This window comes from Montipora capricornis, chromosome 2 (assembly GCF_036669925.1).
Source record: "Montipora capricornis isolate CH-2021 chromosome 2, ASM3666992v2, whole genome shotgun sequence".
Taxonomy (NCBI): Eukaryota; Metazoa; Cnidaria; class Anthozoa; order Scleractinia; family Acroporidae; genus Montipora; species Montipora capricornis.
In genome coordinates this window covers 65831040-65846185 of record NC_090884.1, presented here as the reverse complement: position 1 = coordinate 65846185, position 15146 = coordinate 65831040, and the positions used below count along the sequence as shown (strand labels likewise).

At 38.7% G+C, this 15146-nt stretch overlaps 1 protein-coding gene, 1 long non-coding RNA gene and 1 pseudogene across 2 annotated transcripts in view; 2 read left to right on the top strand and 1 right to left on the bottom strand.

Annotated features, from left to right (window-relative positions):
* Positions 1-2776, top strand: part of LOC138031678 (golgin subfamily A member 6-like protein 2) — a 2948-nt gene extending 172 nt beyond the window's left edge. The window contains exons 1-5 of the mRNA XM_068879332.1: positions 1-110; positions 240-301; positions 782-1459; position 1554; positions 1828-2776. The exon at positions 1-110 is cut by the window's left edge and continues 172 nt beyond it. Of these exons, the coding sequence (XP_068735433.1) occupies positions 255-301; positions 782-1459; position 1554; positions 1828-1917 (816 nt within the window). The 5' untranslated portion in view covers positions 1-110; positions 240-254 and the 3' untranslated portion in view covers positions 1918-2776. The remainder of the gene's footprint in view (positions 111-239; positions 302-781; positions 1460-1553; positions 1555-1827) is intronic.
* The window catches only part of LOC138031684 (uncharacterized), a 60438-nt gene that overhangs the window by 26272 nt on the left and 19020 nt on the right, over positions 1-15146 (top strand). The gene's annotated exons all lie outside the window — the stretch shown is intronic.
* On the bottom strand, positions 2851-7837 carry LOC138038186 (uncharacterized; annotated as a pseudogene).

The window sequence follows — 15146 nt, the reverse complement described above, 5'->3', positions numbered from 1 at the left end:
GACCGATTAGGATTGGGGCGAGTTTAACTGCGCATGCGATTTCCAACATTCCCGCCGTCGCCCTCACGTCGGCGACGTCAGTTTGGGGATTTTGCCGTCGCAGTGAAAACGTGAGTATTTATACCGGTATTTCTTTCTTGTATTCTTCATTCCTTGCTTTTTTTTCAGTTTCTTTATCAGCACAACCCACCTGGGGATGTGCCAAGTAACTCTAGCGGCTTTTTGTGCTCTCTTCACAGATAAAACTCAGGAAAATGACCGAAGACTCTGAAGCTAGTTCAGTGAAGACAAAACAATCTAAGTAAGTCTGTAAAGATAAATAAGCTGTTACGTTCAACGAATTCTTTCTTGTAAAACGATTATATATATAATATATTTTACTGACTCCAATACATTTTTTTATTTCTTAGTAACATATTGAATCCGAATTTTCTGAGGCGATAAAGAATTTTGGAGTTCTGGAGGCTGCTAAAAAGTGCAGAGATAAATATTTTGTTTTGAATTTTTTCACACTTAGCCAACAAATCCACTACATAGCTCATCGATATGTAAATGTGCTCTTAAGGCTTGTATAACCACACTTGGAAATATTTCTTCGATGAAGTGCTATGAATCTAGAGCAATAATTTATGTGGATACGTACAGTGCGTATTAAACAGAACAATTTCATCCAGCAAATATTCAATAAATCAATACAAGGACTCAGTCTGGAAGAGGAAAACTACTGTTTCCACCGTTTTTTAAATAAAGTGCTAAAATAAACTTTAATTCCCTCTTTCAGCACAATGGAGTGGACAAATCAACATGATACATTATTCTTGAGAGAGGTCAGGGGATCAGATCTTTTTGAAACCAGAAAGGGGAGCCCGGAGAGAGGAAAATTGTGGGATGAGATTGCCACAAGACTCAATAACCTCACCCAATGCAAATTCAATGTGAACAAAAGGTCGTTGAGAGATAGGCTCAATCTTCTAATGTCCAAATTCAAAGCAAAAAATAGGGAAGAAGAAAGAGCAAGTGGTATTAGTCCAGAAATACAAGAGATAGATACTCTGCTGGAGGAGCTGTGTGAAAAAGAGGAAGAAGCTAAAAATAAGCCTTCGACTGGCAACAAAAAGCAAAGCCTTCAGAAAGAGAAGGCAACTGCTGAAGAAATGCGGTACAAGGCAATGGAAACCATGGGAGAAACTCAAAAACGAGTGGAGAAAACAAATGGAGTGGTTCCAGCAAAGAAAAGCAGGAAAAGTACAGGAGATGCTATTGGATACTTGCAAAAGAAAGCAGAAGAAGAGATGGCATTAAAAAGAGAAGAAATTGAAATAAGAAAGCAGGAAGAGGCAAGAGGATCTCGTATATCAGAGCAGCAAACAAAAATGCAGCAAGATATGCTAAAGATTATTCAGCAACAACAAGAAGAACAGCATAGACAGCAGCAAAGAAACCAACAGCAAACACTACAGTTTATCAAGTGAAGCTATGATCTTCGCAGTTATGAGAGCAATTTATGCAATTGCGTAAAGAAGCCTGAAAAAAAAAATTCAGGACTTCAACAGGGTTTGAACCCGCGACCTCGCGATGCCGGTACGATGCTCTACCAACTGAGCTATGAAGCCACTGACGTTTGGAGCTGGTCATTTGTGGGTTCTAATGGTCCCGTGAGGAATGAAATCAATGATGAAATGGTATATGAAATGAATCATATATGAAATCAGGCGTCTTTACGCAATTGCAAAAATTGCTCTCATAACTGCGAAGATCATAGCTTCACTTGATTTCCTATCCGCAGTTCATATATGATTCATTTCATATACCATTTCATCACTACAGTTTATGCAGTCTATGTTAAACCAGCAGCAGCAGCAATCACAGGCTATGTTAGCTTTGATTGAGAGGTTGGCTCCCAAGGAAAAGCGTTAACATTTTTTTATTGCAACTTCTCTTTTTCAACTATGGCACCATTGTAATTTTTCTCTTGTTAGTGACATAATTTTGCATTCAACTGTTCTTTTAACTCCATTTCTGCTAGAGTGGTAGTTGATTGTTGAGTTATCATTATCATAATCACATTTTTTTTTAGTTTCATTGATCCAGTTTGAATTTAGCTGTATTATGCATGTGTCAATCAGGTGATTACCCTATCAGAATACAGGCTATGAAAATATGTCATATATTAAATTGAGTCAAGTGATTATTGAAAGCCCTGACTACCTTGCAAAATATAAATTTGATTTGGTTTTTTGAACTGACAAAAATTATTGTATTGTGAAAAGGTTGATTTCTTCAATACTTACAATTGTGTAAACAATGTATACCTTGTTAACTGGGCCCAGTTGTTCAAATGGCGGAAAGTGCTCCTTCTCTAAAGAAATCGTTATAGTGATTTATGTGCTGGATAACACTATCTGACTTTTGAACAACTGAGCATTGAACTAAATGGCATGCCATTTGTCGTATAAGTGGATGCCATAGTAACAACTGCTTTCATTTTTTGTGGAACAATATGTCTGCTTTGTATAATACAATGTATGATCTTTTATAGGTTGTGCTGTTTCCCAAAGCAGGGGGGGTGGGGTGGGCGGGGAGGTTTTAGTCTAGATTAGGGAAACCAGGAATTGCCACTAAAACTAAAAATCAAATCGACAAGTTTGAATTTACGCAACTTAGCCGAAAAGCTACTCTAGGATAGTGGCAAAGGGATTTTGGGAAGTTAAGTCTAGTAGAAGGTAGCAAAATTCAGCTGAACTAGCTCTGGTATAGATTAAGGATTCCAGGGTCCCAGCAGGACACTCCCCCACAAAAAATCCTAAAGTACCACCACCCCTCCCCCCACCCCCAGGGCTGATTCTGGGAGGAAAGTGTTGACCAGTTGTGTGACCAGGCAGTAACCGAATAAATATAGCGAATGTTTTAGGTCACCTGAAATACTCCTGGAGGCTTGGGGGGTCTAATTCAAAAAATTCTGAGGTTTGATTACCATATAGGCATGTTAGGGCATTTAGCATGAGAGCACATACGACATATGTTTTACCAATATTACTTAAGCCAACTTTTAGGTTCTTTTTAAAATCAAGGAATTTAAAATAGTTTAAAATGTCTCCAAATAGCCACTCCACTGACACTCGAACAGAGCTCATGGATCCATTGAACATCTCCATCTGAGGTGTGAGAGCAGCACCTTGGAATGGTCCTTGCAGGTGAACCCTGAGGGGATATGCAGGATCCCCATATATGCATAGAGGCTGACCCCCTGTCGAAAATGCATGGCGTTCCAAGTCATGCAAGAGACCAGATTCTGCCAGCATACCTGCATCATGCCTTTTGCCCTCTGGAAGAAGAAGTTAAAAGTATTAGGTTTGTTTCATGGAATATCATTGTTTTTCATCATGCAACGCTTCTGTAAAATGGTGTCATGAGATCAACCTTTCATTGCCCTGATCACTACAGGCGTTTGTCGTAGATTATACTATAAAACAGACACTTGAAGGGGGAAACAACTACCCTCCGAAACCATGTTTGTACCTTTTCCGTTTGAGTTGCTATTTTCATAAACCTGACATTTAGTTATAAATAAGAGCAAGTTAAAAAGATCTTTACCTACGGGGCCGTAAAGGTTTGCGATCAATCCATTCGGTAAGGCAACAGATTGGAATTTAATGGCGTGCACCCGTTTATGACCATCATACATCATCCTCTGGTGCTCGTCTGGTCTGGCTATAGGTCTCACAGTGCCATCAACAAAGCCAAAACAGTTCTGGAGAGCAGCCCCTTTAGCGTGAACTGATCGAGCATAAGTATCCAATGCAGGTGGGTTAAGCAGTGCGTCATTCCACCGGGTTATGGATGGTGTAAATATAATCAATCACATGATTTGTGACCATGGATAGCACCGGTACTGGTTTGCCGAAACGAGGTACCATGTCGCCAAATCTACAAGGATAGGCGAGCCGTCTTAGGAGTATGCAAAGGCCTTCCATTCCACTTACTATGCTTCCCTGGCGTAGTTTGAAGGTAGGTGGGATCTGCAAGGCTTCTGCCAGAGTCGGAAGGTCTTTTTTCTCAAACCTAAATTCGGCCTTACACTCTGCCTCACTCATGTTGTTCAGGTCAAAGCAAGCGTACTCGTAGTAAGGAAAACTTGGATTTCTCGACGGAAACATGTCGTAAAGGAGAACGAAATCTTCATCGTTGATCAAATTAGCGTCGTAGTAAAGAATGAGAAGTTGTCGAAAATCTTCAAATGCGGCCATGTTACAAACAAAAGCGATTGAATCTCAGAAAGTACAGCCGATGTACTCGACGAAGTCTCGGACGCCGTCATGAGAATCTTAAGCAAATTAATTTTGGCGCGAGAACGGCAACCTCTGGCCCAGTCCACCTGGGCTGTCACGTCGCCGTCACCGCGAAAACGTCCGCATCTTAAGCTCCCTAGTTACCATGACGCCTTGCCAATACCTCATTTGAGATTCTTCTTTTCGAGTGATTGCATTGGTTGCAGTGAGTTTAGGCAAATCCCATCTGAACCGAGGACTCATTATCTCCCATTCCCAGTAACAAAATCCCAGTTACCAGTAATCAAATCCCATTCTCCCACCAAAAAATCAGGTCAATCCCAGTTCCTATTTTACCCTTTCACGACCCTCTTGTACATATACGTTTTTGTGAAACTGAGCCTTTATTGTGTTCAGATGTTGAAATTACAAAAATTCAAATTTCAAAACAGCTTTATCAGCTAATGTATAACGAAAAAACAAACCAAAAACAAAAAAAAGAAAACAACAACAACAACAACAAAAAGCAAGGCGACACACTTTAACACCAACCCGGTGTGACCGTTTCACCCGGTCAATTGGTAGCCATGCATGGACAGCTGTTTTGCCCTTGTTGGGCCTCATCAGTACGGAAACTGCTCTCTTGAAAGTACAGTCTGACATTTTGAATGCAGTTGATAAACAGGAAAATGTACTTCTTTTACTGCTTGACTTATCAGCCGCTTTTGACACGGTTGACCACGACATCTTGGTTGCTCGACTACGCACTACGTATGGGATCAGGGAAACGCCCTCCGTTGGTTTGCGTCTTATCTGAACGATCGCAGACAATTCATTCAAGTAGAGGGCACTGGGTCATCCTCTATGGTGCTGCAATGGGGAGTGCCACAGGGAACCGTGCCAAGGCCACTAGGTACACTCTTTACACTGCTCCACTTGGCGACATCATTCGAAAACATGGGCTACTCTTCCACCTCTATGCAGATGATTGCGAAATCTATGTGCCGTTCATGTCAAGTCCTGGTGAAGTACCTAATGCTCTGTCCAAGATGGAGGCTTGTGCTAAGGAAATCTATGCATGGATGGCATGTAATAAACTCAAACTCAACCCTGATAAGACTGCGTTCTTGGTAATACATGCCAAACATCGCCCGCGTCCGCTGATAGTCCGCATTACAATCGCTGATGTTAGAATATCTTCAACGTTGTCAGCTAGAAACATAGGTGTAACCTTCAACGATGCTATGGATCTTGAACACCATGTTAATAGTGTTTGTAAAACGCCCTCCGTTTTCATATATTCATATACGTAATTTATCTAAGGATAGGAATTGCCTTACTCAGAAGGACACCGAAACATTAGTTCATGCATTTACTACATCCAAACTGGATAACTTCGGCTGCAATTCACTGCTAGTTGGACAAGCTTCAGCGTGTGCATAATGCTGCCGCGCGTCTAGTCTCTCGTACTCGCAAATATGACAACATTAGACCGGTCGTAATAGACCTTCACTGGCTAACTGTAAAGCAACGTATATCCTTCAAGATATTACTTACTTATAAGGCCTTGAATGCTAAAGCTCCTCAATACATATCTGATTTCTAAAAAGCTCTTACAAGTCCCTAGTCATAAACTTAAGACTTATGGAAGCAGGTCGTTTAGCCATGTTGCGCCACATTTGCAGATGCCATACGTCAGTTACCATCGTTAGCAACATTCAAATCCAGACTCAAGACGCATCTATTTAATGAAGCTTTTAATTTATGAGCCTTTTAGTTATTTAATGTTGGTTCAACTGAAAGGTGTTATTAACACTAGAGTGCATGGCCACATCATTACTTCTGATAAAGATACGTGAGAATTAGGCGAACTCTCGCCGACAACTGCAAAATTTGGACTATGATCAAAATTTTTGGATCTGAGCGTAAAGAACAAGACAGGTTTAGTGATTTTGTCTAAAAATGTCACTGTACCAGCAGGGAGAAAGAGTCTGTATGCTAATAATAATAATAATAATAATAATAATTTTTGCCACTTCGTACTGGTACATGTTAGAAACTTATAACAGTGCCAAAGCAATCGTTAAACTGAAACTAAAGTGAAATGGGAATATCGATTCAAGTTCTTAATGGAAAAATTTAATTTGATTCTAAAATTCAAGGATTTCAATCAGGAAAGTCTTTTTGAGAGGAATTAATGCAATGTAATGGTTGATGGTATCCTGTAATACATCTTGGTGCAAAAATGATAATAGGTAATCTTCTAAATAATTTGATATGGAAGTTGTCAATGGCATGTTCCGGCCGTATTCAAACACGAAAAGTTTACCTTACAAGTGATACATAATGCTCGATGTTGTGAACAAATTACTGTTAACAACATTTTGATGATGTCTTTCGTCAAGTTACTCACCGGAAACACACCCAAAGAGGTCAATCATCGTTCGATAATCACTCGACAATGTGTTTTGTGACTCCTCCTGAAAACGAGGCTCCTGCGCAGAGCAGTGCATCTAGCCATTGTGGTAAAAAGCCAGCAAAGTAAAAAACATCGATATTTTTAATACGTTTGTTTTGTATTCTGATTATGTTCCTTCTCGCTCACTTCGCTTGCTCTTCAGGAAACACCACTAATTCGGATCTAGAACTTTTTTGCATGACTGACGTTTCATGTTGAGATTACCACTGTAAGTGCCACAGAAAGCACTTTTCATAACAGCATTTATTCGTTCATAAGTGCTTTCGTGTTAATTTTCATTTGGCTGGTTTGGGAATGCTCGGAAGGTTCGAAAAAGTGCAAGCGACAATTTAAAGGTCCCTCGAAATATGTTCTACTCCTATCGAAGAAATGATCGTTTTAGTGTAACAAATGAAAATTAATTTATCCCTCTTGCTTAGATGACTGAAATTATGCAATTAGGTTTACATGTAGTTCACATTCAGTTTGTTTGTAAACCTAAGGGCAATTCTACTTCTCACATTTCGCGTCAATTTCCCCAGGTACTTTGTTTTTTTTTCTGTAGCAGCTCCGAAACCACGCGTGCTTCTTTGATGTATAGGCCACTTTTCGGTCTTTCGAAAGAAATCCACACCAGAAGATTTCGTCCTTTGAATTAAATTTCTCCTTTCTTCGTCAAAAATAATGATCATGAGGCAAAAGGACGACAGCACATCATATCACAGCCAAGGAAATCAAACAGCATGGCGCTTGTTGAGAACGAAACAATGATTTACAAAGAGATTATGCACAGACCTATCCTCTACAATGTGTTCGGAACTCCGGCGTTTTTTCCACTTAAAAAACAAAATCGTGCACGATTCGGATAGTTTGTTCAGTAGGTATCAACTCCTTTTTCGAGTGCGCAAGCCAAAATGGGGTTGCTCGAATAGAGAAAGTTCAAGCCAGAACATTTTTGGGGGTCCAAGCATTTTTGCTTTTTAGTAAGAAACTTATCACTGAAAAGTGGGAAACACTTTTAGATACCCCTTGAAACTACGTCGCATAATAGTCATAGAGGGAACTGGTTTTGAAGCTCGGAAAACATCAGAGGAGCAAACAAAGATGGCAAGATTTAGGTTGGAAAGTCCACGGTAGAGCAAAATCGTTTGTTTTGCGCTCATACACTATGCATGAATTACGTAGCCGACACGTTTCTATTGGTTAGTTCCTCAGTACGGAGTAAACAGCTATTGTGTTTTGTGCACGGTCAAGGCCAAAAAAAGAGAACAAAAACTTACAACAAAGAAATTTGTCGGGTTTCTTTAACATTCCCTTCTATTAAATTATGGTCGCGTTAACCACCTTTCAGATCTTGTTCCAAAGAAATGTTAACGCGATGAGTTGCAATTATAATACATACGTCCTGTTAACTGATTTTTTTTTACTGAGGAGAGAGTGTGCGGTCCTAATACAGGGTAAGGGCTTTGCCGATATTTTAAGGGCCATGAAAGCTCGATTGGCTAAGAATACGCTTGACAGAATTCGTCAAGGATATAAAACCGTTATGCCTCTTTTTAGCGTGACAGTGAAGTTGATAGCTCTAAGAATCCGCACACATGCATGTGCGATAGTTTGGCCCACTGAAGCATTTCCATACAGGAACAGAAAATTAAGCAAGCCAACTGACAGGTTTTTCTTTTGCTTGGATTTCTCTCTTGACAAAAGTTACAAAATGAAATTTGCTTTTCTTTTAGTACTGTGCTGTTTTTCTGGCGTCAGTTCAAACGACTGCATTCTCCTCTTCTCCGTAGTGACAACAGGTTTTGCTCGGAGCATGACTGAGATTAGGATGATTTTTTTTTAGTAGAGACTGTCTCAATCAAATAAGACTCAAAAACCGTGGCGTTTTTTTGACACGTCAAGACTTCGTCTCATTAGATTGTTACCAACTGGTTGTGTAAACCACGAGTCATACATGTGACGCTTTGTAAATTAATAAATGTGGGTTGAATAAGAGTTAAAGAAAAGTTCAAAAAATAGAAGAACAAGCTTTTTTTTGGGCCCTTTATCTTTACGGTCGCCCATATCTTCATTTCCTTCTGACTTCTTCCAGTCTCCAGCGACGCCGCTGCTCGGTTTTGTGCAGCATGAAATGTTAGTGCAATACAATGTAAAGTGTAAACAACTTACAATCGTGTAGCAGTCCTTGCTGGTGCTAACAGATCACTGCACAAAGTCGAAGGTCATTGGTTAGCACCTGATAAAAACGTGTTGTAATTGAATGTTGACACCTGTTGCCTTTGTCTTCTTTTGAAATTTTAGCATCCCTTCCATGTACAAATGTGCTAAAAACGCGCTATCTATACCACACAATAACACATTTCTTGCGCTATACACATGGGAATGCAGGCGCGCCAATACTATCGGCCTGATAGGGGAAAGAGTAAAAGGAGTAGACTTCGGTGTCATGTTATAGAGTGAGCAGGAAAAAAAAGGTATCATTTCTTTGCAGCATTTTTCTTACTGCGTTCCAGAAAAGTTCATAAAGTGTACACCGGACGCCACCTGTGCGAAGAGTTTCTTCAGATACCAACTCTTTCAGAGCTCTTACATACATACACACTTCATTGACCAATTCCCATAGGGGCTTTTCAGGGCCAATGAACCCGACAGATCAGAACATTCACAACAAATGTTAAGAATCCCAACTACATCACGAATGGCTGAGATAGCCAAAAAGATAACCATTAAAATTAACAGATAGAATCATTGACCAGGTTCAATCTAATTGGAATAACACTAATCAGAGCTACAACTATGGATTTACTAGTTATAAAGTTCTCAATCTTCAACACTGCCGGCTTCCACGATGTCCATGGGGTGGTTATTCCACGACCTCACGATCAACGTAGACAAATAATATTTATAACAATTATTCTAACTGTTTTAGGGTGCAGATTATAATAGTGTTAAGTTTGAGTATATCTAACTTTCGCGAGTTCAAGATTAAAGTGACATTAGCCAAATATTAACCTTTTCGCACTCGATGAGAGAGAAGTGGGACATACGAGTTGACAGAAAGGGCCATGAGTTTTAACATTTTGCATCGGTCTTCATCAGACCTAAAGCACATAGACTCGCGCCGTTTGTTTCAAAATTAATTATATCTACCGATTGGCCCACTCATATCTCTTCACCTAAGTGACCTTTATAGGTGGGTAATTAGCATTACTTGATCAGTTGCAAGTCACTTATTCAATATTTTATCAGTTTTACTGATTTATCGATTATTTGTCTTTTACATTAGACCCGTTGTGTTCCTGATATTCCATCACTTGTACGGTTTTATTGATTAGTTGTGTGCTTAATATTCGATCAGTTGTAATGATTTATCCATCAGTTGTCAGGGGCACCCAACGTCAATTTTCGGAAGATATCTGTTCGGAAGACGATTTGTGATCTAGAATTTTCGGAACATTTGTTGTAAAATTTCTTGCTTGCCTGTCTGTCCTAGGATTTTCGAACATCTGAAAAATGGTATAATTGCCCATTTTTAACGGATTTTTACCCTAAAAAGATCACCTAGAATTTTCGGGAACCTTTTTTCTGGCTGAAATTTTCGAAAAGGTAAGTTTTAATCCCTATGATTTTCGGATCACTAGACTTTCAGCTAGGAAATCCGAACAGATGAAAAATTTTCAGGGAATAAAAATATGCCTATATCTACCGTTTAAATACTAAATTACGTTTCACAATGCTATGTCTAAGTGGTTTTTATCTATATTCTCGTTGGGTGCCCCTGAGTTGTGTCCCTAATATTGCCTCACTTGTACTGATTTATCGATCAGTTGTGAACCTAATGTTCCATCAGTTATACTGATTTATCGATAAGTTGTGTACCTAATATTCGATCAGTTGCACTGATTTATTAGATTAATTGTGTACCAAATATTCGATCAGTTGTACTGATTTATCGATCAGTTGTGCCCCAAATATTCGATCAGTTGTACTGATTTATGGATCAGTTGTGTCGCTAATATTCGATCAGTTGTGTCCCTACTATTCAATCAGTTGTACTGATTTATCGATGAATTGTGTCCCTGATATTCGATAAGTTGTGTACCAAATATTCGATCAGTTGTAGCGATTTATCGATCAGTTGTGTACCAAATATTCGATCAGTTGTGTCCCTAATAGTCGATCAGTTGTACTGATTTATTAGATCAGTTGTGTCCCAAATATTCGATCAGTTGCACTGATTTATCCATCAGTTGTGTCCCAAATATTCGATCAGTTGCACCGATTTATCGATCAGTTGTGAACCTAATGTTCGATCAGTTATACTGATTTATCGATCAGTTGTGTCCCTAATATTCGATCAGTTGTACTGATTTATCGATCAGTTGTATACCTAATATTCGATCAGTTGCACTGATTTATTAGTTCAGTTGTGTCGCTAATATTCGATCAGTTGTACTGATTTATCGATCAGTTGTGTTCCTAATATTTGATCAGTTGTACTGATTTATCGATCAGTTGTGTCCCTGATATTCGATCAGTTGTACTGATTTGTCGATCTGTTGTGCCCCTAATATTCGATCAGTTGTGTCCCTAATATTCGATCAGTTGTATTGACTTATCATCGATCAGTTGGCTCTCACATTCGACCAGTTGTATCCCTAATATTCGATCAGTTGTTCTGATTTATCATCGATTAGTTGGCTCTCTGTGACATTCGATCAGTTGTGTCCCTACGTTTGATCAGTTGTATTGATTTATCGGTCAGTTGTACTGAATTATCAATCAGTTGTGTCCCTGATATTCGATCAGTTGTACTGATTTGTCGATCAATTCTCTTTCACATTCGATCAGTTGTGTCTCCTAATATTCGATCATTTCTATTGATTTATCGATAAGTTGTCTCTCTCACATTCGATTAGTTGTGTGTCTAATATTCGATCAGCTATTTTATCGATCAGTTGTACTGGTAAATTCGTTGTACAGTACAACTGATCAAATATTAGGGACACAACTGATCGATAAATCAGTACAACTGATCAAATATTAGGGACACAACTGATCGAATATTAGGGACGCAACTGATCGATAAATCAGTGCAACTGATCTAATATTAAGCACACAACTAATCAATAAAACCTTACAAGTGATGGAATATCAGGAACACACCGGATCGAATGTAACAAACAAACTAATCGATAAATCAGTATAACTGACAGCTGAACTGATAAAATATGGAATAAATGACTCGTAACTGATCAAGTAATGCTGATTACCCAACTATAAAGGTCACTTAGGTGAAGGGAGTATGTGACTAACTGAAGTGGGCCAATCGGTAGATATAATTAATTTGAAACAAACGGCGCGCCATAGCTATACACTGTTTCTAGGTGATTGAAACAAAGGTTGTGATTGGTTGATTTAAACTACAACTTTGAATATGCTAACAGGAGTTAATTTTTTTAGACCATTCACAATCGAGGAAATGTTAATTTCTCAACCGTGTAAACTTTTGCTTACCTAAAAAGTTAGATGTAAGTGTGGTTGTTCAGTAATATTAAATGAACTCAGCGAACGGATCATATTCTTTACATACATTGAGTCCATAACTTCAGTTACAAAAAATCAGGTGAGCCGATTTCAGTGACGAAATACTTATTTTTTCAGTGACGAAATACTTAACTCTTTGCTCAACTTCAAAATATGTTGTAAAAACGGTCATTTCAAAATGCAGACTGCAGACCAGGGGTAAAATGCAGACTGAGGTTATAATGTAACTGTTGAAACCTTAGGCTTAATTAGGCCTAAAACAATATTTAGGCTTAACTGTTAGCATTTCTAAAGGGTTTGGGCTTTTTTTACCAGTTACATTATAACTTCAGTCTGCATTTTACACTGACCAGTTGTACAACATAATCACTTCCTTAATCCCATGTAACCTGCGATCAGGCGAACTGGTACGAAGCTTTTCGCGCCTGTCTAAAGAAAACTACGCCTGATCGCAGGTTAAATCCCATGCATAATGCAGACACGACACAAAGCCAAAAGGTAACAGCAATTTCTCTGTCGATAATTAGGCCTCACCGGAATATTTGACAACGGAACGTTATATGCATTTTAATTCCATTCAACCACGACTGTCACGAAAGGAAGTTCTTTCAGTCACGTTTTTTGCTTTGAAGTTAAACAAAAATACAATTACATGGGTATCCACAATTTGGCGTACTATAGCAAACAACATCAGTTCTTCCTATCTTTAGTTTTTATAGTGTTCCCGTTTAGTCGTTTTCAACTACTATCATTTTTAGATTGACACTGAAATAAAGTTGCTTACTTACTCAATTAGTGTATGCGTATTAGCGTGAAGAGATCACGTTGCACTTCATTTTCTTTGACTACAGAAGCTCAAGGTACCGAAAATACCTCACAGCTTCAAGTTTTCGGACGGTATACCACGAATTGTTTTGATAATTTCAAACTTAACGTTAAGTTGACAGTATGTATGTTGCTTTTGTCAGGTTACTTGGAAACGTTTGTTGTTTATCTATATATATCTTAATATCGTAAAAAAGACAAAAGTAGTTCTACAGTATTTTAATGACACTTCTTGATATTAATACAAAGAAATAAAAGATCTGTTCTTTTTTAAATATTGTAAAGATAAAGAGAAACAGCAAACGGCTAAAGAGGGAGCCAGGCTCGAACGTGACTCCACTGCGTCATGGGTTAAACACTGAGCCACAGACAATGTTTGTACAGAACGTATCTGAGTGACGAACAATAATCTTCAACCGTTGGTGCATTGGTGAAGTTTAAAACTTGATTGATATCGGTAACTGTGTGGACTAATAATAAATTAAATATTCGTGGATTTAAAACTTGCCTTAAATGATATTCGTGAAATAAATAGTCCTAAAATCACTTTCACATAAAAATAGCAGTTTGGTACAAGATAATCTTTCAATAATGTTCTTTAATGCTAAGCAATGGGTTTATTTTGCGTTTGACATCATTGTTTATACTCACAATCGAAGAAGCCTGCACATCATTTTCCATAATCAATCAAGATTCCATCAGCTTCCGTAAAATTCCAAAAAATACGAATTCGCGAATTCTTTCACATGAGTTCCAAACTAGCAACAAACCCAAATCAAGACCAAAGATACACTCGACAACATTGCAAGCCACTTCAATTGCAAGATACGGTAAATGCCTACATCTGTTAGGATTCAGTTTAAGCTCATGCTCTATTAAATTTCTATCCGTGAAAGGTCTTTCAAGACCCTCGAAACTAGGACCTATTGCAGGAAGACCTAAATTTGTTTCTGTATTACGAAAACTAAGACCTCCACCACAATCGCGTGAAAGATTTTGACTGAATCTTCTAGTATATTTACCCCAGCAATCGGTGACACGCACATACAAAGCCTTTGTCATAGTTATGCGGGGGGTCTCAACCGACGTATTCTATTTTTGGAATATGTGTGCTGTGCCATTCGAAAACTCCTATGGCCGATTGGTAGGACATTTAACTCCGAGAGGAGCCGGACTCCTAGCGTCAAAATGTCACAGTACGCGCCAGTTTCCGCGAATACAACATCAGAGACAATCTCCATAAGAAGACCTCAAAAGCGTTGGGTACGAAAATACACGTATTAACTGACGCCCGTTTGATTATGGACGATGGGTAGCAGGGAAAGCATAGTGGTGATTGCACTTGCCTCCCACCACTGTAGCCCGGGTTCGATTCCAAAGTCGTGGCCACACGTGGGTTAAGTTTGTTGTTGGTTCTTTACTATGCTACGAGAAGTTTTTCTCCTGGTTCACCGGTTTTCCCTCTCCTCAAAAACCAATATTTCTAAATTCCCAATTCAATCATATGCAGGACCTCCCTGCAAATTACTTTCGCGTGAGTGGAGCTTCCTGGGTAAATATTGTACTATGCAATTTATGGCTGGCGAAGGATTCAGCAATATGACAAAACACAACAGTTGAGGGACTGAACATGAAATTGACCATGAAGAGATAACTTGCGGAAAGCTGCAACCCGATATGTTCAACACGAATTATGCAAACAGATCCGAAAGAGGTTTGTAGTGATCTTGGTTTTACAAAAGCACTACAATAAGCTCTTCTATTTATGCAAGTTATGAAATCTCGCAGTGGATTTCCCATTTACGATCGTTTTTTGCATATTTTGTGTTACCGACTAAATCGTGACTTCGGCTTGAAGATCGTTCTTTCTTGTGAAAGACACAATAGACAGTTGTTTCGTAATCAACGATCTGTCAATATCAGTCAATTTACGTTCAACTGTAGCACAGTTTAATCAGTTCAAGTGTAGCACATTTTAAAGCAAAGAAATACACAGTATTTTTGTTCAGTGAAGTGTATTAGTTCGATTTCAATAAACCGAAAGT